This window comes from Haemorhous mexicanus, chromosome 8 (assembly GCF_027477595.1).
Source record: "Haemorhous mexicanus isolate bHaeMex1 chromosome 8, bHaeMex1.pri, whole genome shotgun sequence".
Lineage (NCBI taxonomy): Eukaryota > Metazoa > Chordata > Aves > Passeriformes > Fringillidae > Haemorhous > Haemorhous mexicanus.
Genome location: NC_082348.1, coordinates 19,676,982 through 19,692,540, shown reverse-complemented (window position 1 = coordinate 19,692,540; position 15,559 = coordinate 19,676,982). Strand labels below are relative to the sequence as shown.

The 15,559-nt window shown below is 36.5% G+C and overlaps 1 protein-coding gene across 1 annotated transcript in view; it reads right to left on the bottom strand.

Moving 5' to 3' along the window:
- Window positions 1–15,559, bottom strand: part of MYO3B (myosin IIIB) — a 170,196-nt gene that overhangs the window by 31,275 nt on the left and 123,362 nt on the right. Inside the window, exons 31-32 of the mRNA XM_059852361.1 lie at window positions 11,858–11,921; window positions 10,838–10,976 (exon numbers count right to left, since the gene is read on the bottom strand). Of these exons, the coding sequence (XP_059708344.1) occupies window positions 10,838–10,976; window positions 11,858–11,921 (203 nt within the window). The remainder of the gene's footprint in view (window positions 1–10,837; window positions 10,977–11,857; window positions 11,922–15,559) is intronic.

Here is a 15,559-nt window from a genome sequence, read left to right as displayed (position 1 = left end):
TCTTTTTCACAAGCCCCCTTAAAGTACTGGAAGGCTGCAATGAAGTTTCCCTGAAGCCTTCTCTTTTCAGGATGAATAACCCCAGTTCTCCCAGACTGTCTTAGTAGAAGAGGCGCTCCTGCCCTCTCACCATCTTTATGGCCACCTCTGGACTCACTCCAGCACGTCCATGTCTTTCTTGTGCTGAGGGCCCCAGCGCTGAACACAGGACTCTAGGTGGGGCCTCATGAGAGCAGAGTAGAAGAGAAAAATCCCCTTCCTCGACCTGCTGGCCATTCCTCTTTTGGTGGAGCCGTGCCTTCTGGGCTGCAAGCTCACACTGTTGGCTGATGTCCAGCTTTTCATCCATGAGAACCCTCAAGTCCTTCTCACAGGTTTAGAGTTATAAAGTCATAGGTTTAATCATAGGTCATAAAGTCACAGATTATTGAATTTAGGTCTGACAGTAAACATCACTAATTAAAAAATGTAAAGCTTTTGCTTAGGTCCAACACTGAACATGGAGATGGGCACACACAGAGGAATTAAAAATTACATTATGAACTAACAATGAAAATGTCTTCATTCCTTGTCTGCAAAGACAAAAACATCATGGTTGTACAGCTGCAATGGATGTGATAGTGAAATACAGAATTTAAGACTGTAAGTCCTAAAAATCCAGTGGGGGCAATCTCAATTCCTCTTACCTCAGTTAACTTCTGGAATCTTGTTTTAAGGCTGAATTAATTGTGTAACTCCTGTACTGTCTGGAGTATTGTGTTTTACTTTGTCTCTTTTCCTGATGAGATGATAGATATTCACATTCTTTGTTATCTTTTTTTTTGTTCGGTTAGCCTCCAAAGCTCATAAACAAAACATAAAAAAGCATCAGTGAAGAAAAGGTTATTACACAAGGGAAAATCTTCCTTATTGCATCTGGTCTCTTCTTTATTTTCAAAGATTTTGGATCAATTAATGCTGTACCCTTTCAGAGACACAGGCTTCCTAACCATAAAAATCCCCTGATGTTGCAAATAATGATATAAAGTATTGCAAACTGGGATGCAATACTATGGGCAGTACAGCAAAGAAAATTGTTTGATAAGTATTGCCATTCCAAAAGATTTTACCTTTTAAAACAGAGAATGAATTGTAATTCTCCTTTCAAATGCTCTAAACTAGAATTACACTTTTCCCTGAAAAACTAGATATGAGCAAAGAAATGCTACAGAAAGCAGCAGGCCATTTGCCAAGGCTACCAAGATTTCTGTTCTTACTGAAATTGAACAGTATCTTTTTTGTTCTTCATCTCATTTGCTTCTTCCTCCATCATGCTTGTCTGCACAGGTTTTCTTCTCTGATGGCATATTCCCTCTTCACTCCACTTCTGGCTTGGTTTTAATTCCATGATGTCTGTCCATGTCTGTCACACATTTTCCCTACATGTGAAGTTCTGCATCATTTCATCTACCATGGTCACCATTTTCTGCCTTACTGTTATAATCTCTTTCAAAAAAAAATTAGATTGGTTCCTCTTTTTCTCTCTCTCTTTTTTTTTTCCTTGCAAGTCACACCAAAGGGACTACAATTCCACAAACAAGTTACAGAATTTAAGCAGAAAATTGGCAGACGCTTTCTGACTGTGCATATTTATTTTGTGTGAGGGACAAGAAGAGAGAGTTCTGTGAATTAACAGTGATTTTCTTCAGTATATGTCAATGATTAGCTTGTGTGGCATGCTACTACCATGTAGGCAATCTGATTTTGAAAGTTTTAGGTTGTAAGTTGCTTATGATGATGAAAGCCAATAATGAAAATCCTACTTCATTCGCAATGCCCTGAGACATGTCTGCCTATGGCTGTCTGATGACCATGCTCTTCCCAGGGAATGTTTTAATGTAGACTACGGTTTACAAACAAGAGTATCTAAATATAGTCATGCAAAATTTCATTTTTCTAAAGCAGTTAAGCTCCTTTGGATATGAAGCTGAGGAATTTACCCTTCTTGGGCCATAAATCAATGATCAAAAGGCACAAAGTGTGAGCCTGGATATGCAGTCAGAAAACTGATATATACTATGGACTTGAACTTACAGCTGTTCTGAATACCATTGCAAGGAGCGAATCTTTGTGAGGAGATTAGGAACTTCCAATTTATCAGTTTCTTATGAATGAAATATTAATTGGAAGCACATTGACAACAAAGAGATGAAAGAAATTGATATCACTTAGTCTCAAAGTCTGATGAGCAAAATATGAGGGGCTAGCCCAAACTGGAATCTTGTTCCTGTGCCCTTTTGGGACAACAGGCGAGACAGTATGCAGACCTGAATTCTCCTGTCTCTGAAAACAAACCAACAGGTCAAAGATTTTTGTTACATAAGTACCCCTTTTACCAATTTTTAATTATAGCAACTAGTTCTTAATTTTTGAAACTCCACCTATCCATGCTGCTACTAAAATTAGCTCTCTTTTTTTTAGAGCTGCAGCAAACTTACTTGTTGGTTTGTTTTTCTTCTTTCCAAGTAAGCCCTTTAAAACTGACAAGCTTGCTGTTATTCATTTGATAGTCATGCTCTTTATCGTGACTAAGAATATGCAGTAAAGAACAACATTAAAAGAATGTAGAAAAAACAATTGTACCACTTTGCTGCAGGGCATTTTTGGTGTTTGCAAATCCCAGATCTGCAAAAAGAGGCTGGAACAATGTAATATTTTTTCTCTGTTTTGAATGTAACTTTTGTGTGTGTGCAGGATGCAACAGAAGCACATTGGCGAGACGGAGTCCCAAGAATAGCACTACACTAGAATAGCCACAGACAAAGAATTGAAGAAGCTCCTCCTAGGACAAAAACAATCTGTAACTGAAGGTAAAGAGCTGGCACAGCTTTCCAATTTTTTAGTACTAGGCAATCACATGCATTATCTATATTCAATTCCCAACAAAATGTAAGACAGTCAGATGAAGAAGGACGTATTAAAGATGATCAAATCTTCATGGGTATTTTTACTGCTATTCAGCTTCTTAGTCATGTCTGCATTCTCCCTGTCAGACTTAGCCTGGTAGGGAAGACCAACCTGACAAGCAAGAGGCAATTCACCTAGTAATTACATAGTTGTGATTCTTGTTTTCACATGTATAAGGCAGGACAAACCTTAAGGGCAAAGAACAGATACTGAGGTATTTTAGGAAAAGAAATATTAGAATTCATAAAACTCTTATTTTATACATGGTGTGTTATGATTAAGATTTGCTTGTTGCCTGCCTGACCACACAAAGGAAAGCAGCTCCTCTTTTTCCCACTGGCATCAGTAACAATACTTCCTGTGATTTTGGTACTCTGACCTCCCCTCAGGGGAAAGGTGTTATAAGCCAGGAAGGTGGGGTTGTGGCATTATTTTTCTGCTGTACTGCTAACACTTGAGCACAACAACTTCTTCCTGGAATTCTCCCCATAGGCAAGGAAGAGCCTCAAGAAAGATTATCCTTGCCTGGGGTCAGAAGGGAGGTCTGTAAGCTCACAATTACTGTGACAAGCTAGTATTGAATATCGCTTTACTCAGCCTAATCATCAGAATCACCTGAGGTTACCCATGAGAGAAATGAAATACAAAATACTTCCAGTGAGTAGAGAGAAGTAATGATGGACAGCCAAGTAATACAATCATTGTCATGAGCAGAGCTAATGAATAAGCCACGTGAGGCAATTTTTTTCCCACCCAAATGCCTCAGAACCAGTTCATGATTTAGTGAATGGAATACCTATTTATCAAACTGTATCTATGAGTAACTTGTAGTATCTACATCTTCACATATGTGGTTACAAGCATTTTGTCCTCAGTATCTGTCCTTTACTTTTCAGAGATGTTTCAGTTTTTTTGTTTGTTTTTTTGTTTGTTTTTTGCATTGGTCAACCATGCATTTTATATGCCATGGTTTGGGCTTCTCCTGAGCTGTATATGATTTTCAGCAGCTAATCACAATCCACTAGAATAATAACTCAAATTTAGAACTGAGGAAAAAAATCCAAACCCGTACAAAATACATTAGAAGTTAATTTGTTATGGTTCTTTCTGAACTATCCCACACACCTCATGTAACATTCTGCAATGTCACGTCAATTATGTTACTGCTTTTACTACCATGTTATCTCTTCACAGTATCTATGAAGAGCTATAAAAATAATTTGTGACAGGATGCAGTGTCTTCTAGAAAGATGTGAAACCCAGCTATTGCTACTCAGTTGCAGGGAATTCAACAGAGTTAATTCAGATTTTTAAATACCAGCAAACATCGAGAAATTGTTTGGTAACATACAGCTAGCAGATTAAATCATAGCTCTATAAAGGCAAACAATTAATGATCTTAGCCTTTTTCTTACAAAATACACAGAAATAAAGAAATTATCTAAAATTTTCTGATGTGAGAAAAAGTTTAAAAATTCTGCAAATTACACACACACACAAAAGCCATTGTGAAAATATTATTATTAGAGTTATTTTCCCTGTACTTACGCTAAACAAGTTTACTTAGAAAAAATGGTGTGGTTTTGTTAGAAACAGAAGAATAATGAATTAGGAGCAACACCATATGCCAGAGTACATCAGTCATCTGAGATATGTTGCTGATCCAGAGCACTAGTAACTGTGGCAAGATAACAAAAATAAGGCTGATAGAGAATACTTAAAAGAATTTTCAAACAATAACAACAGGACAGTGACGTGCTGCATGACAAAAAACTTAACTACTCACAAAGATACAACAAAAAGAAGTGTTCAAACAAACCTGTATGTTGTGGATAGGAAATGAAGACAAAGAGCAGGTGAACAGCAGCTTGTATCAGTGGACATTACGTGTTAAGAGGAGAAATTGAACCCCTATTAAAACCTACAGGATTTTGGCACAGCATTATCATGTACTTATTATTCAACTTCATTAAATTTCTTGGATTTATTACTGTATTTTTTTGATATTTCAATGAGAGAGTTCTGCAATCCATTTTTATCACAATGCAGTCATTACAAGCTGAAATTCAACTTGTTTTACATAGAACAAGTACTGAATTGTCTCTGGAGAACTCTATTGCAATTTATCTCTGCAGTTTACTTGTATCTTATTTTATCTCTCACCTCTGATACTAATCAGTCATGGCTGCAGGTCAAATCTTTTCGCATTGGAAGCAATCACAATAACCAATCCAGAAGTAAACCAGCCTATAATGAAATTCACTGCCTAGGGCTAAACATAGAGCTAACATGTGTTTAACAAATCAAAGCTTGTATTTATCACTTGCCACTGTTTGTGTCTTTGCCTGTTGGAGGGGAAAAAAACAATTAAGAAGCTGTGCAGTAAAGAAAGATTTATGAACAGCCAATTTCTTTTCAGATTTGTTGGTCTGATACTTTGGCAAGATTCAGGCTGCATATCATGCCATTACAGAGTAGCAAAAGATTTAACAGAAACTACTGGTGGGTGAATCAGTTCCCAATGCAAACATCATCACCGCAAGTCTCAGCTGAAAAATTTACATAAGGCTGGGAGTAATGCAACTGATGTCACTTATGTTTGCAGTTAGATTTTCTAAACTCCCACTGAATTACATGGCAAAGAACTGAAATCCTGAAAATGAGGTACTGTTTTTCATCCTCATGGCTAGTGATTGCTTTGAAACATACTTACCAGCTTATTTCTCAAGAGACACCCTAAAAATATTTTCTTATGAGGAATTTTACTTACACATTTGCAAGATAAAATGAATGATCTGGAAACACGATTTCCACTAAGCCCAAAGCATTTATCCCAGGTGTGACGAGATCAATAATCCAGTGATATACTTTTAGGAAAAAATAAAAAGAAGCTACTTTTTCTCCTGCACATGCCCAGTCAGATTTTGGTTCAAAAGCCACAGAACACTAGCAGGATCTTTTCACTGGAAATTCATTATACAACTTACCACATCAACTCCTCTGCTGGAGCCTTCAGCTGCAGCATGGCTAATAGTAATTTGTCTGTTATAGTGTGGTATGTTGTAGGAGAATACTATGGAGCTCTCACAGGCCTCACACAGAGCTACAGCATGCTCAACACAATCAGATCATAACATGTAACACTATCTTGGCCCTTTTAGAGCTCCTTGTAGCAGTCAAATTGTCCTGTAATCGTGCTATTTTATTTGCAAAAGAATAACAAACTCAAACCTGACCCACTCAGAAAAATCACCTTAAAAAAACCTAAATATTTTGCCCCAAACTCCTCTAAACCCCAGATATGTAGAAAACTTTTCATGTCAATTTTTTATAACCAAGAGACCAGATTCTGCTCACTCTTATGATTTTACTGACTACAGTCAAACTTTTCATGATTTATATTCCCTCAGTCTAAAATTAGACTCAGTGGAGAGCTTAAAAATGATGAAATGAAACTCCTGTTTAAACAACTAAAAGTAATTCTAAATAGATTACAAATTCTTTCCTTTAAATTCCTGAGTGACAGGATTCTGAAAGGAATGGCATTATGAGTCAATATCATCCCATCTGCCAGTGAAAACTAGCTGAAAGTTCATGCAGTATTTCACACTACATCATGTAGCAGTGGTTTTGTTTCTACTTAGAAAGGAAGGTTTGTTATAACGAAATCAAATAGGAAGCTGAGTTACACAAACAGCTGAATGGCTTGGATTGATCTCTCTCTATTTGCACAAAGTGAAGTGGCATCTTTCGTTACAAGGCACACTCAGATCTTGATACCACATTTGGTGTGAGATACTTCCTGTTCTTTACTGTAATACTATGATATTACAGTAATGCTGGGATATTGAATTTCTGTGAATACAAGGATAAAAATTGCTCCAATTTCCAAGTCACTACTGATTATTGCTTTGCATAGCCATTAACTCTTTTTCAAAAAATGTAAAAGTAGGAATGAAATGAGACCAGAGTTGAAACTCTACTACAACATTAAAGTACCATGTAGTGTAACGTACTTCTCTATATTTAAGCACCTTTCACTTCCAAGCACAAGACACTGAATCAAGACTGGACTTTATATTGAGGCATTTTAAAGTATTTTCAATAATAAAGTCTGGCACAAAGAAAACTCTACTCTGAAGCAAAGATCAAACATCCAAGCCACTGTTCTTTTTGGCTTGGGTATTTTAACATGATCATGTTATCAATGCTTCTTAGCATTAAAGTTGGATTGCTTCTTTAAAACTGGAGTTAAGTCTGAACTTCTAATGAAGTCATCACTATTTTAAATTTCTTGTTTAGGGTGATGAACCTGTAAATATCATATCTGTGATGACAACCACAGAGTAACATTTTGGGAATAATGACTCCTATGTCCACAATGCCCCTACTAAAACTTGTCTACAGTGGGCAAGGTGGGCAGCAGCTTTCCTCCCCATCAAGTAGTAACCTGACATATTTAATTATCTGCTTGTCCTTCATCAGCTCAAAACCCAGTGACTTCATACATTTCCCCAAACCCAGCACAGCTACATTCACCAAATCCCATTTTATGACTGGTTTACCAGAAAGGAAGAGAAAAAATTATCAACATTAAAAAACCAAAAAGCAAATTGCAAGAAAAATGGGTCACTGACTAATGGGACTCCAGCTTGAAACATGTCAAGCCCTAATTTCCACTAGTTTTGAAAATATAAAAGAATAAAGAATCTAAAATCAAAGGCTGTACTGAAATGGACTGTTCTCTGCCTTGGACTGTGGCTACAGACAACACTGAAGACTTTACTTCCAGACTTTGCAGAATCCTGGCAACTTTCTCTACTTTTCACAAAGTTTCAGCATTGTGATGTGGGGTGCAAGGCATAAAGTGAACATATTCATAAGTCACATTGTTCTCCCATGAGACAATGTCCACGGCCAGAGTCTCTTTGTGTATTTTCTCACTTTGTTCAAAATGTCTGTGCTAAGCATAAAAAATTACATCATTGTTTGGTCAATGCAGAAATATTGTTAGCTTTCCTTTTGCAAATGTAATTCCTTTGCATCTCAGAAAATCTGTCACATTTACCTTTGAAGCAAAGTTACATTGGTCAATTCCCTGTGAAGCACTCTTCATTAATAATTTCAAACATTCTCACTATCTATCTCATCTATGGGAATACCACTACTTTTCCTCTGGATATTATATTATTTCGATTCCTTCGGTACTACATTGTGACTAGAATAACTAACTTCTGGCTTAATTGTTACTAACTACTGGACTCTCTGCCCCGGCACTGTGTACAGCAGAAACATTGGAGGGAATCCTCAGCAATGTTACTGGTCTTGCCCTAGTGCTCTGGCAGAGTGCAGGGGAATGTCTGTGCAGTGTAAAACCAGCCCCTGTGACTCTACAGAACCATAGCACATGCATGCACTTGCTGTGCTTGTGGTTTGGCCATACCGCTCAGTCTTTCTATGACCCAGTGAGAAGGCTTTTGATGTGAAAAAGAGGCTTTTGTCTCTGTATTAATTACAGAGTATAGTCTTTGCATGATTTTTGTGGAAATTTCCTTCTCTATTCTTGCTTTGCCATTCTGGTATTAAGAACAGGCAGCCCATGCTATCAGACAGCCAGATAACAAGATATGAGAGAACAGACCCTTCGATTAATACAAAAACACACAGTCATATCAAGCATTTTGTCCTTTTGCGTTCTGTCCCCTCTTGACTGAACTAGACCCTCACCTACTAAGGCCTCAAGACAAATAAGCAGCCTGTCCTTCCTTTTGTGCTTAAGCCTGCAAACAGACTTCCTCCTTAAGCAAACACCAACACTGCTTCGTAACTGGGTCATGGACCAGTGCAGAAACCTGTCACATTCCCTTTCTCACTGGCCTTTGTATTTCAGGTCCAAGCACCACCAAGCTGGCAGACTAGTGCTGTATGTAATGTAACTTACAGAGAATTAAAAATCAGTCTCTAACATTGCAGAAAAAATTTTCACTATGAAAAATAACAGTCTTGGCATTGTTTGGACTACCTAGTGGGCAGCTTTTTAGTGTGAATAGCAGCTTATGTGGTATCACCTGACACTGTAAAGCTCACATATTTTCATACATGCTTTCTTGTTCCAAAGAGATATTTCCTATTTCACTTGGTTTTCACAATAGGTGTAAGAATACTACCTGCTTAAAAGTGTACTTCATACACTACAGCTGAATACAGACTGAGCACCAGGTGAAAGCATCTGCATCTCTGAATGCAAGCTGTGCTTTTAAAAGCACCCAAAGAAGTTATTATTGCTCACCAGGTTTACTTCCTTAAGAGTTACTCATTGAAGTGTGATTTATATGATCATCTATCTGAATATTTTCATGCTTAACTAGGAAATTCCTTACTTCTCTGCATTTGCATGCTTATTCATTTAAATATAGATGTCTCTCCAATAGTTCAGATCAGTGTTGCATTTATCTCCTCTTCAAATTTTATTCTTCTGTCATTTCACACTTTTGAAGACACTCAAAATTGGGTAATGGTTCTGAATTATGTTTGCTAAGGGTGTAATTCTGCCAGTTTTACTCTAATTGTTTTACCTCAGACACAAGGTCTTTGATTTCAAGGAGACCAGTTGCAAGGTAACATACAATATGCAGCGAGAGTAAAGATGATGGATTTGGGCCCTGACTGCTTCCCTCAAGAGGATTTGCTGCAATGAAGATATTTCTGTTTGACAGGTTTATTATTTAACATGCAATAATTTAAGATAGCAATGCAAACTTCCCCTGCAGTTCCACACAATGGATTCAAAACCAATATGGACTGAAATGCATGAAGAGGGAAGAATGGATTTCTCAACCTGCGCTGTTTAAATACTATTCTCTTTTTAGGATGGAAAGCACATTATGCCTGAGAAAAAACATTGTATTAACAGAACAAATTCCCTATAAATACCTATCTTCTTACCTTTACATTGTAAATTGTTTTATTGAACTCTGCAAAATTTAAACACATAAATTGCAGGATTAGGCCTTAATTATTCAGATAAATATTTGTAGATTTATGAGATGAAAGGTATCCCACATTAAATAAATAAACAGCAATGTTAATTAGTAGCATGAGATTATAAACAACTAATTTTCAGTACTAATCTGGAAATTAATTTACTATCATATACATTTTGGCTCTGGATACTGATATCACATTATCAACCTACTTCATCTTAAACTGTGAAAGTTATTCTACAGTCTAGTAATAAAGTCTGCATTCATGGATTTGCAAAGATAGGATGATTATAAAAACCATGATAAGAGAAAAGTATTCTGATAGGTAATGATTTCCTGGAATATCCAAAGATAAACCAGGTAAAATTCAAAAAATGTCAAAATGTTTTACTTTAAGTTTTGAAACTCTTGCTGAACACAGCAAAAGTAACATAACAGCAAATAAAATAAAAAAGTTGCACTGCACAGATTGTAGAAGTATTGCAGGTGTTCCCATGCTGCTGGCTGAATCTTTGTGTGTGTGAACAAACTAGTCGTCTTTCATTCTGCCCAACACGAGAGATTTCATTACTGTCTTTGACTTCTGAGGTTGGAAGGCAAAGGAAAGCTGAAGCTCTTGAAGGTAGATTTGATTTCATTAAAAGGGTATTTTGAGATTAGTAATGACACTTTTAACAGAAAGTGTATTTTAAAAATCATTTTACTTTTGCCTCTGTAATACAGAGATTTAAGGGCTTTTTCACATTTCCAGAGTGAAAGTGTATAGAAGAAAGTTCTTCCATTATGTTTCCTGCCTTTCAAGGCATTGTTAAATGATCTTATCAATACATAAAGCAAGTTACATGCTGGCAACATGTAGCTTATAAGCAGTAAACAAAATATCTCTGCTACTTTATTATATTTCTTACCTCCTTTTTTACAGGATGTCAAGAGACTTGACAACTGATGGTCTGCAACTGTCTGGGATTGGCTAATTGATTGTGAATCATTTGTTTCAAATGAATGTTTTAGAATAAATGGAGAAGCAGAAATCTCATCCAAATTATTCTGGAATAAAGAATGCTGGTTTAGGCACATAAGAAATGTATTGATTCCACTTGCTTATGATAACTTACAGCTGTGATCTCATAGAGAACAACTTGTTATTTTCCAAGACTCTGAAACATCTAATGCTAGATTTAAGTTACACAAGATTCTTGTGGCTTTCAGCAACACCGACTTAGCACCCGTATCACAAACATTTGTTTACTTTTTTCCATTTAACTTATTTATCCCCTTTCCTCGTGCAGTTAAATCATAGCATGCACTGTATGCTGATTTCCTCTCATAGTTAATTTGTGTCTTTAGAAAAAGCTATAGGAAGGTATTAATCTGCTTAACATTTCTAAGTACATCATCCAAGGGATTTTGTTTTTTTAATCTTACATATGCTCAGCAGAGTTACTGGCAAAAACTGTACATTTTCTCCATTTCATCCTTTCAACATCAAATGGTAAGCAGCAAAAATTGGATCAGACTTCAAAGACTATGCTGTGCTCCAAGTCACAGAGCGACTCCTCCATTTCACATATTGAATTCGAGCAGGATATCAAAGTGCTACCAAAGAACCTCAGGTCCTTACTAAAAAAGAGTCTCTAACATCTGTAGAAAGTGAAGTGCACAGACAAATCACCTCAGGGAGCAGCTAGCATTTATTCTCAGCAGCAAATTTCCAGCCTTTTGATTCTCTTATTCACTGTACCTCCCTGTCTCTCTACAGAACTAAAGTTCTTAGCAAGCAGGCTTTTGTCTCAAAGACTTCAAAACACCACTAACGGTTTCATGTTCAGATGGCTTTGCCAAGCAGACATGAACACATTGCAGAACTGTGGACTCAGGAATTTGAAGTTAAAATGGGATGTTGTTTTAGAATATAAACTTAGTAGTACCTTTTTAGTTTGTTTGTCAAGAAAATCAGGCACCACGGGAGAAGACTGGTTACTGGTTTGCTGCCTAAAAGCGAAGAAAAAGAAAAAATTTAGTTTAAATATTGTAATTTCTTCACTCTTATAAAAGGTTTACTGGCATACACATTTTTTTGTTGATTTTCCCTTTTCCCCCTCCCCCAATTTCTAAATATGCACATACAACCAATTCAGAAAAAAAACCAGACCAGTCCCATTTCCTCTCATAAGAAAGTGCATACTGTTAAACACAGCAACCGGTTATGAGCAATGAATTTGTCATTAAAAATTGCGTCTGTGTAGATGTGTAAAATGTGTATACAAGACTTCAATGAGATTGAAGTAATGTATTAATTTGCTAAGATTTTATATTAAATATTTTTCCCAGGGCTGTGAAAAGGTATTTTCACAGTATTCAAATTTAAGACACAAAATTTGATGGATGAGCAAGAAGTGAAACACATGTGCTCTCCTAAAGCCATGTGGGCTAAAGACAGAGCAAGAAGTAAGATGTCTTAGATTCTTTGTCTATATCTGTTACTATTTTATCATCACATTATGTCGCCATAAAAATATTAAAGGCCAACTCCTACTTCATTAATGCTGATTAAAGTAACATAAAAACCTTCTGCAGGCCGTGATCCTCGTTGTCAGGCCTTTGAAGTCAATGGATTTCTTCAGCAGTAAAGTTCACCCAGACAGAAATTGTTTCAGAATCTTCAGCTATGCAATACCAAAAAAGATGCTACCAATTTAATTTAGTGGATTAAAAAAATTGAGGCTCATAGAAATTATTTGGTATGCTCATGGTCCTCAACCCGGGATTCATACAAAGACTTTTTCATTGTCAAAACAGAATGAAGTTCATAAATGTGGTAAACATTCATCTTTTCTGTAATGTTTCAATTTCATGAGGGAACTTCGGACTTGCATGTCAGATAAGCGGAATTGATGTCCCCCTTTATTCTTTGTCACAAAGAAAGAGAAGAAAAACATTCTCCCTAAAATAGAAATTGAATTTAAACTTGTGTTTTCCTTGGAGGAAAGGAAGGGATCCATTTTAGAAATGCATTACCATTTAGTACTGGCAGACTTCTTAAAATAGAAAGTAAAACATATGTCTAGGACTATATTTTACACTGCATTTGTGCATATACTATATTATCTGTAAAGTTCTTTATTACTATTTATCTTGTATATATATTATTTAGATAATAATTTATTTAGTGGCACTGGTTAGATAACCTGCCACTTTTCCCCAAAATTTTCTCAAGCATTTTTTGAGATGAAGCACTCCCCTCTTCCCCAGTATTTCTGAAAATAAATCAAATACAAGGTAGAAATGATTAATAATCCTCAAATATCACTGTGGTGGATGTCAAAATCAAAATTTGCTGCCATATCAGTATGTTGCAAATGGCCTACAATGCCAAAACCAGACTGAATTATCATATGAATTTAAATATTCAGATTTTGTGGTTGTTTGGATCTGGATCTAAATAAGCAGCATGAAAATAGCTCTGTCTTCTACTAAAAAAAAAAAATACACAACCTTGCCACAGCTAGGACCTTATATAATTGTTTAAAGCACAAAAGTAAAAAGCAGCAACTTTCCTTCTGTACATCCTAAGCTAGCAAAAATCAGCCTCTGGAATTTGGAAGCCCGTAAACCCCAACTCTCTGTCAGGATCCCAGTGATGCATTGTTTCTGATAAAAACAATTTTAAATTGGGTTATATTTGCTGCAAGGGAGCCCAACCTTCCACAGAATTACTGTTGCTACCACAAGTATGCCCTTGAGTACTAGCTGTTACTCATGAGCTTCTCATTTTCTTCCCTTGTCCTGACGAGATGGGGAATGGCAGAACAGCTTGATGGACACCTGGCAGCCAGCCAAGGTCAACCCACCACAACGTCAAACTGGCAGGGAATACTTCTGAAAACGTGGTATCAGATCTGGGTTCATGGGCCTGGTTTCAGTCAGGCAACTCAACAATTTGCTGCTGACTGTTCAGCTACTGAGCTGTAATACGCCTCAGTCTTCACATACAGGCTGTCTATAAATCACTCCCTAAGCAAGAAACATTGGAAAAAGAAAGAAACATTGATTCTTAAGGTCTGTCTAGACATCTGTATAGTGTATAGACTCACTGTCCTTAGCATTGAAAGGAGTTGAACCATAGCAACATAAATCTAGTAATGGATATTAACTTACGCTGGAGAAAAAATAGCTAGTTTTGCAGTTACTCTGGTCATTACCAGTAAAAGTAGTGGCCCTTTTACTTTCATTATTTAAATGCTTTTGAAAATGTTAGAAACACTACAAGGGATTCTACTAGAAATAATACAGTTCATTTTGCAAAAGCAATATTTTATGGAATAGAAAAAATTCAATCCTTCCAGTGTGGGTAGATGTGGGAATGAGCAAAAAACTAGATGACACTGGAAAATTGTGCCCAAATTCCCACCTTTAAAAATCCTGAGGAACTAAACTTAGAACAACAAAGTAATTAGAAGCTCACATGACATCAGAATCAGGCCCATGGATTCTACTGCATGCTACAAGGATTGCAGACTTCCTATTTCCATCACAAGCAATAATCTCAATGTTTGCTATGATTAAAAATAGGAAAGTGAAGCTATTAAAGGAAACCAGCATGTCTTTATACCAGCTTTTCTTGTGGAAAGAAATGAAAATTCATATTCAAAAGAAGCCTTATACAAGAAATTGCAACGTGATCTTGACAGAAACTGAAATCACCCAAGGGGAAAGGTGTAAGGGAATAAATTACCACGACCCAATGGCATTCTTCTGAAGATCCTGAAAAAAAATAGGTTTAAAATGTAGAGATGTGACCCTTTAAATCAGCTCTCCATGAAGAACAGAAACACATCAACATAGTGATTATTTTTCTTTTTGTTTTCATGAAAAGAATTCTTGGAAGGTTTTGTTGTTGACTGAAAGAGATGAAGGCTGCCAGATCAAGTCAAAGAAACCACAGCAAAGACAGAAGAGCTTTTATATGAAACAGGAGAATTCACATGAAACCCGTTTCTAAATGAATTTGTGCTCATTTGACTGAAATCATATTTAATCTCTCTGTGATACACAGGATACTGTAATTATGTGCTAATCCACCAGTGCCCATGCAGGTAAATCCACATTGTGTGCTATTTCAATGGGCCTCCAGCTGTAGCAAACCATTGAGAAATGAATCTCACTCATTTTTCAGGCACAGCAACAATGCCATTGCAAGGAAAGCAGATGTGAAGAATTCCTCTAGATCCATTTCTATACTTCCTTCCCACACTGATGCAGCAACAGCTGGTGGCACTATGATGCTATAAAAACTGGCTTGCAATGTCAAACCCACTGGCTCAGAAATGTTACAGTTCAAGAAGTCACTATGTGTTTACAAATAATAAAAAAAAATTGACAAATCATCTAAGTCACACCCATTTTCAGAGAAAAATCAGCTACACCTATTTTTTTCCCATACATTTGCTTAACCTGATTTTAAAAACCTGCAGTGATGGAGCTGTCAAAACTCTCCAAGGTAACCTACACAGGGTTTAACTCAACTTACCATTAGTAAGCTTTTCTTGATGTCTAACCTAACATTCTTGTGCTGCAATAAAAACCCATTATTTCTCTCTTGATTGTCAACAGAGAACAGTTTGTTTTCA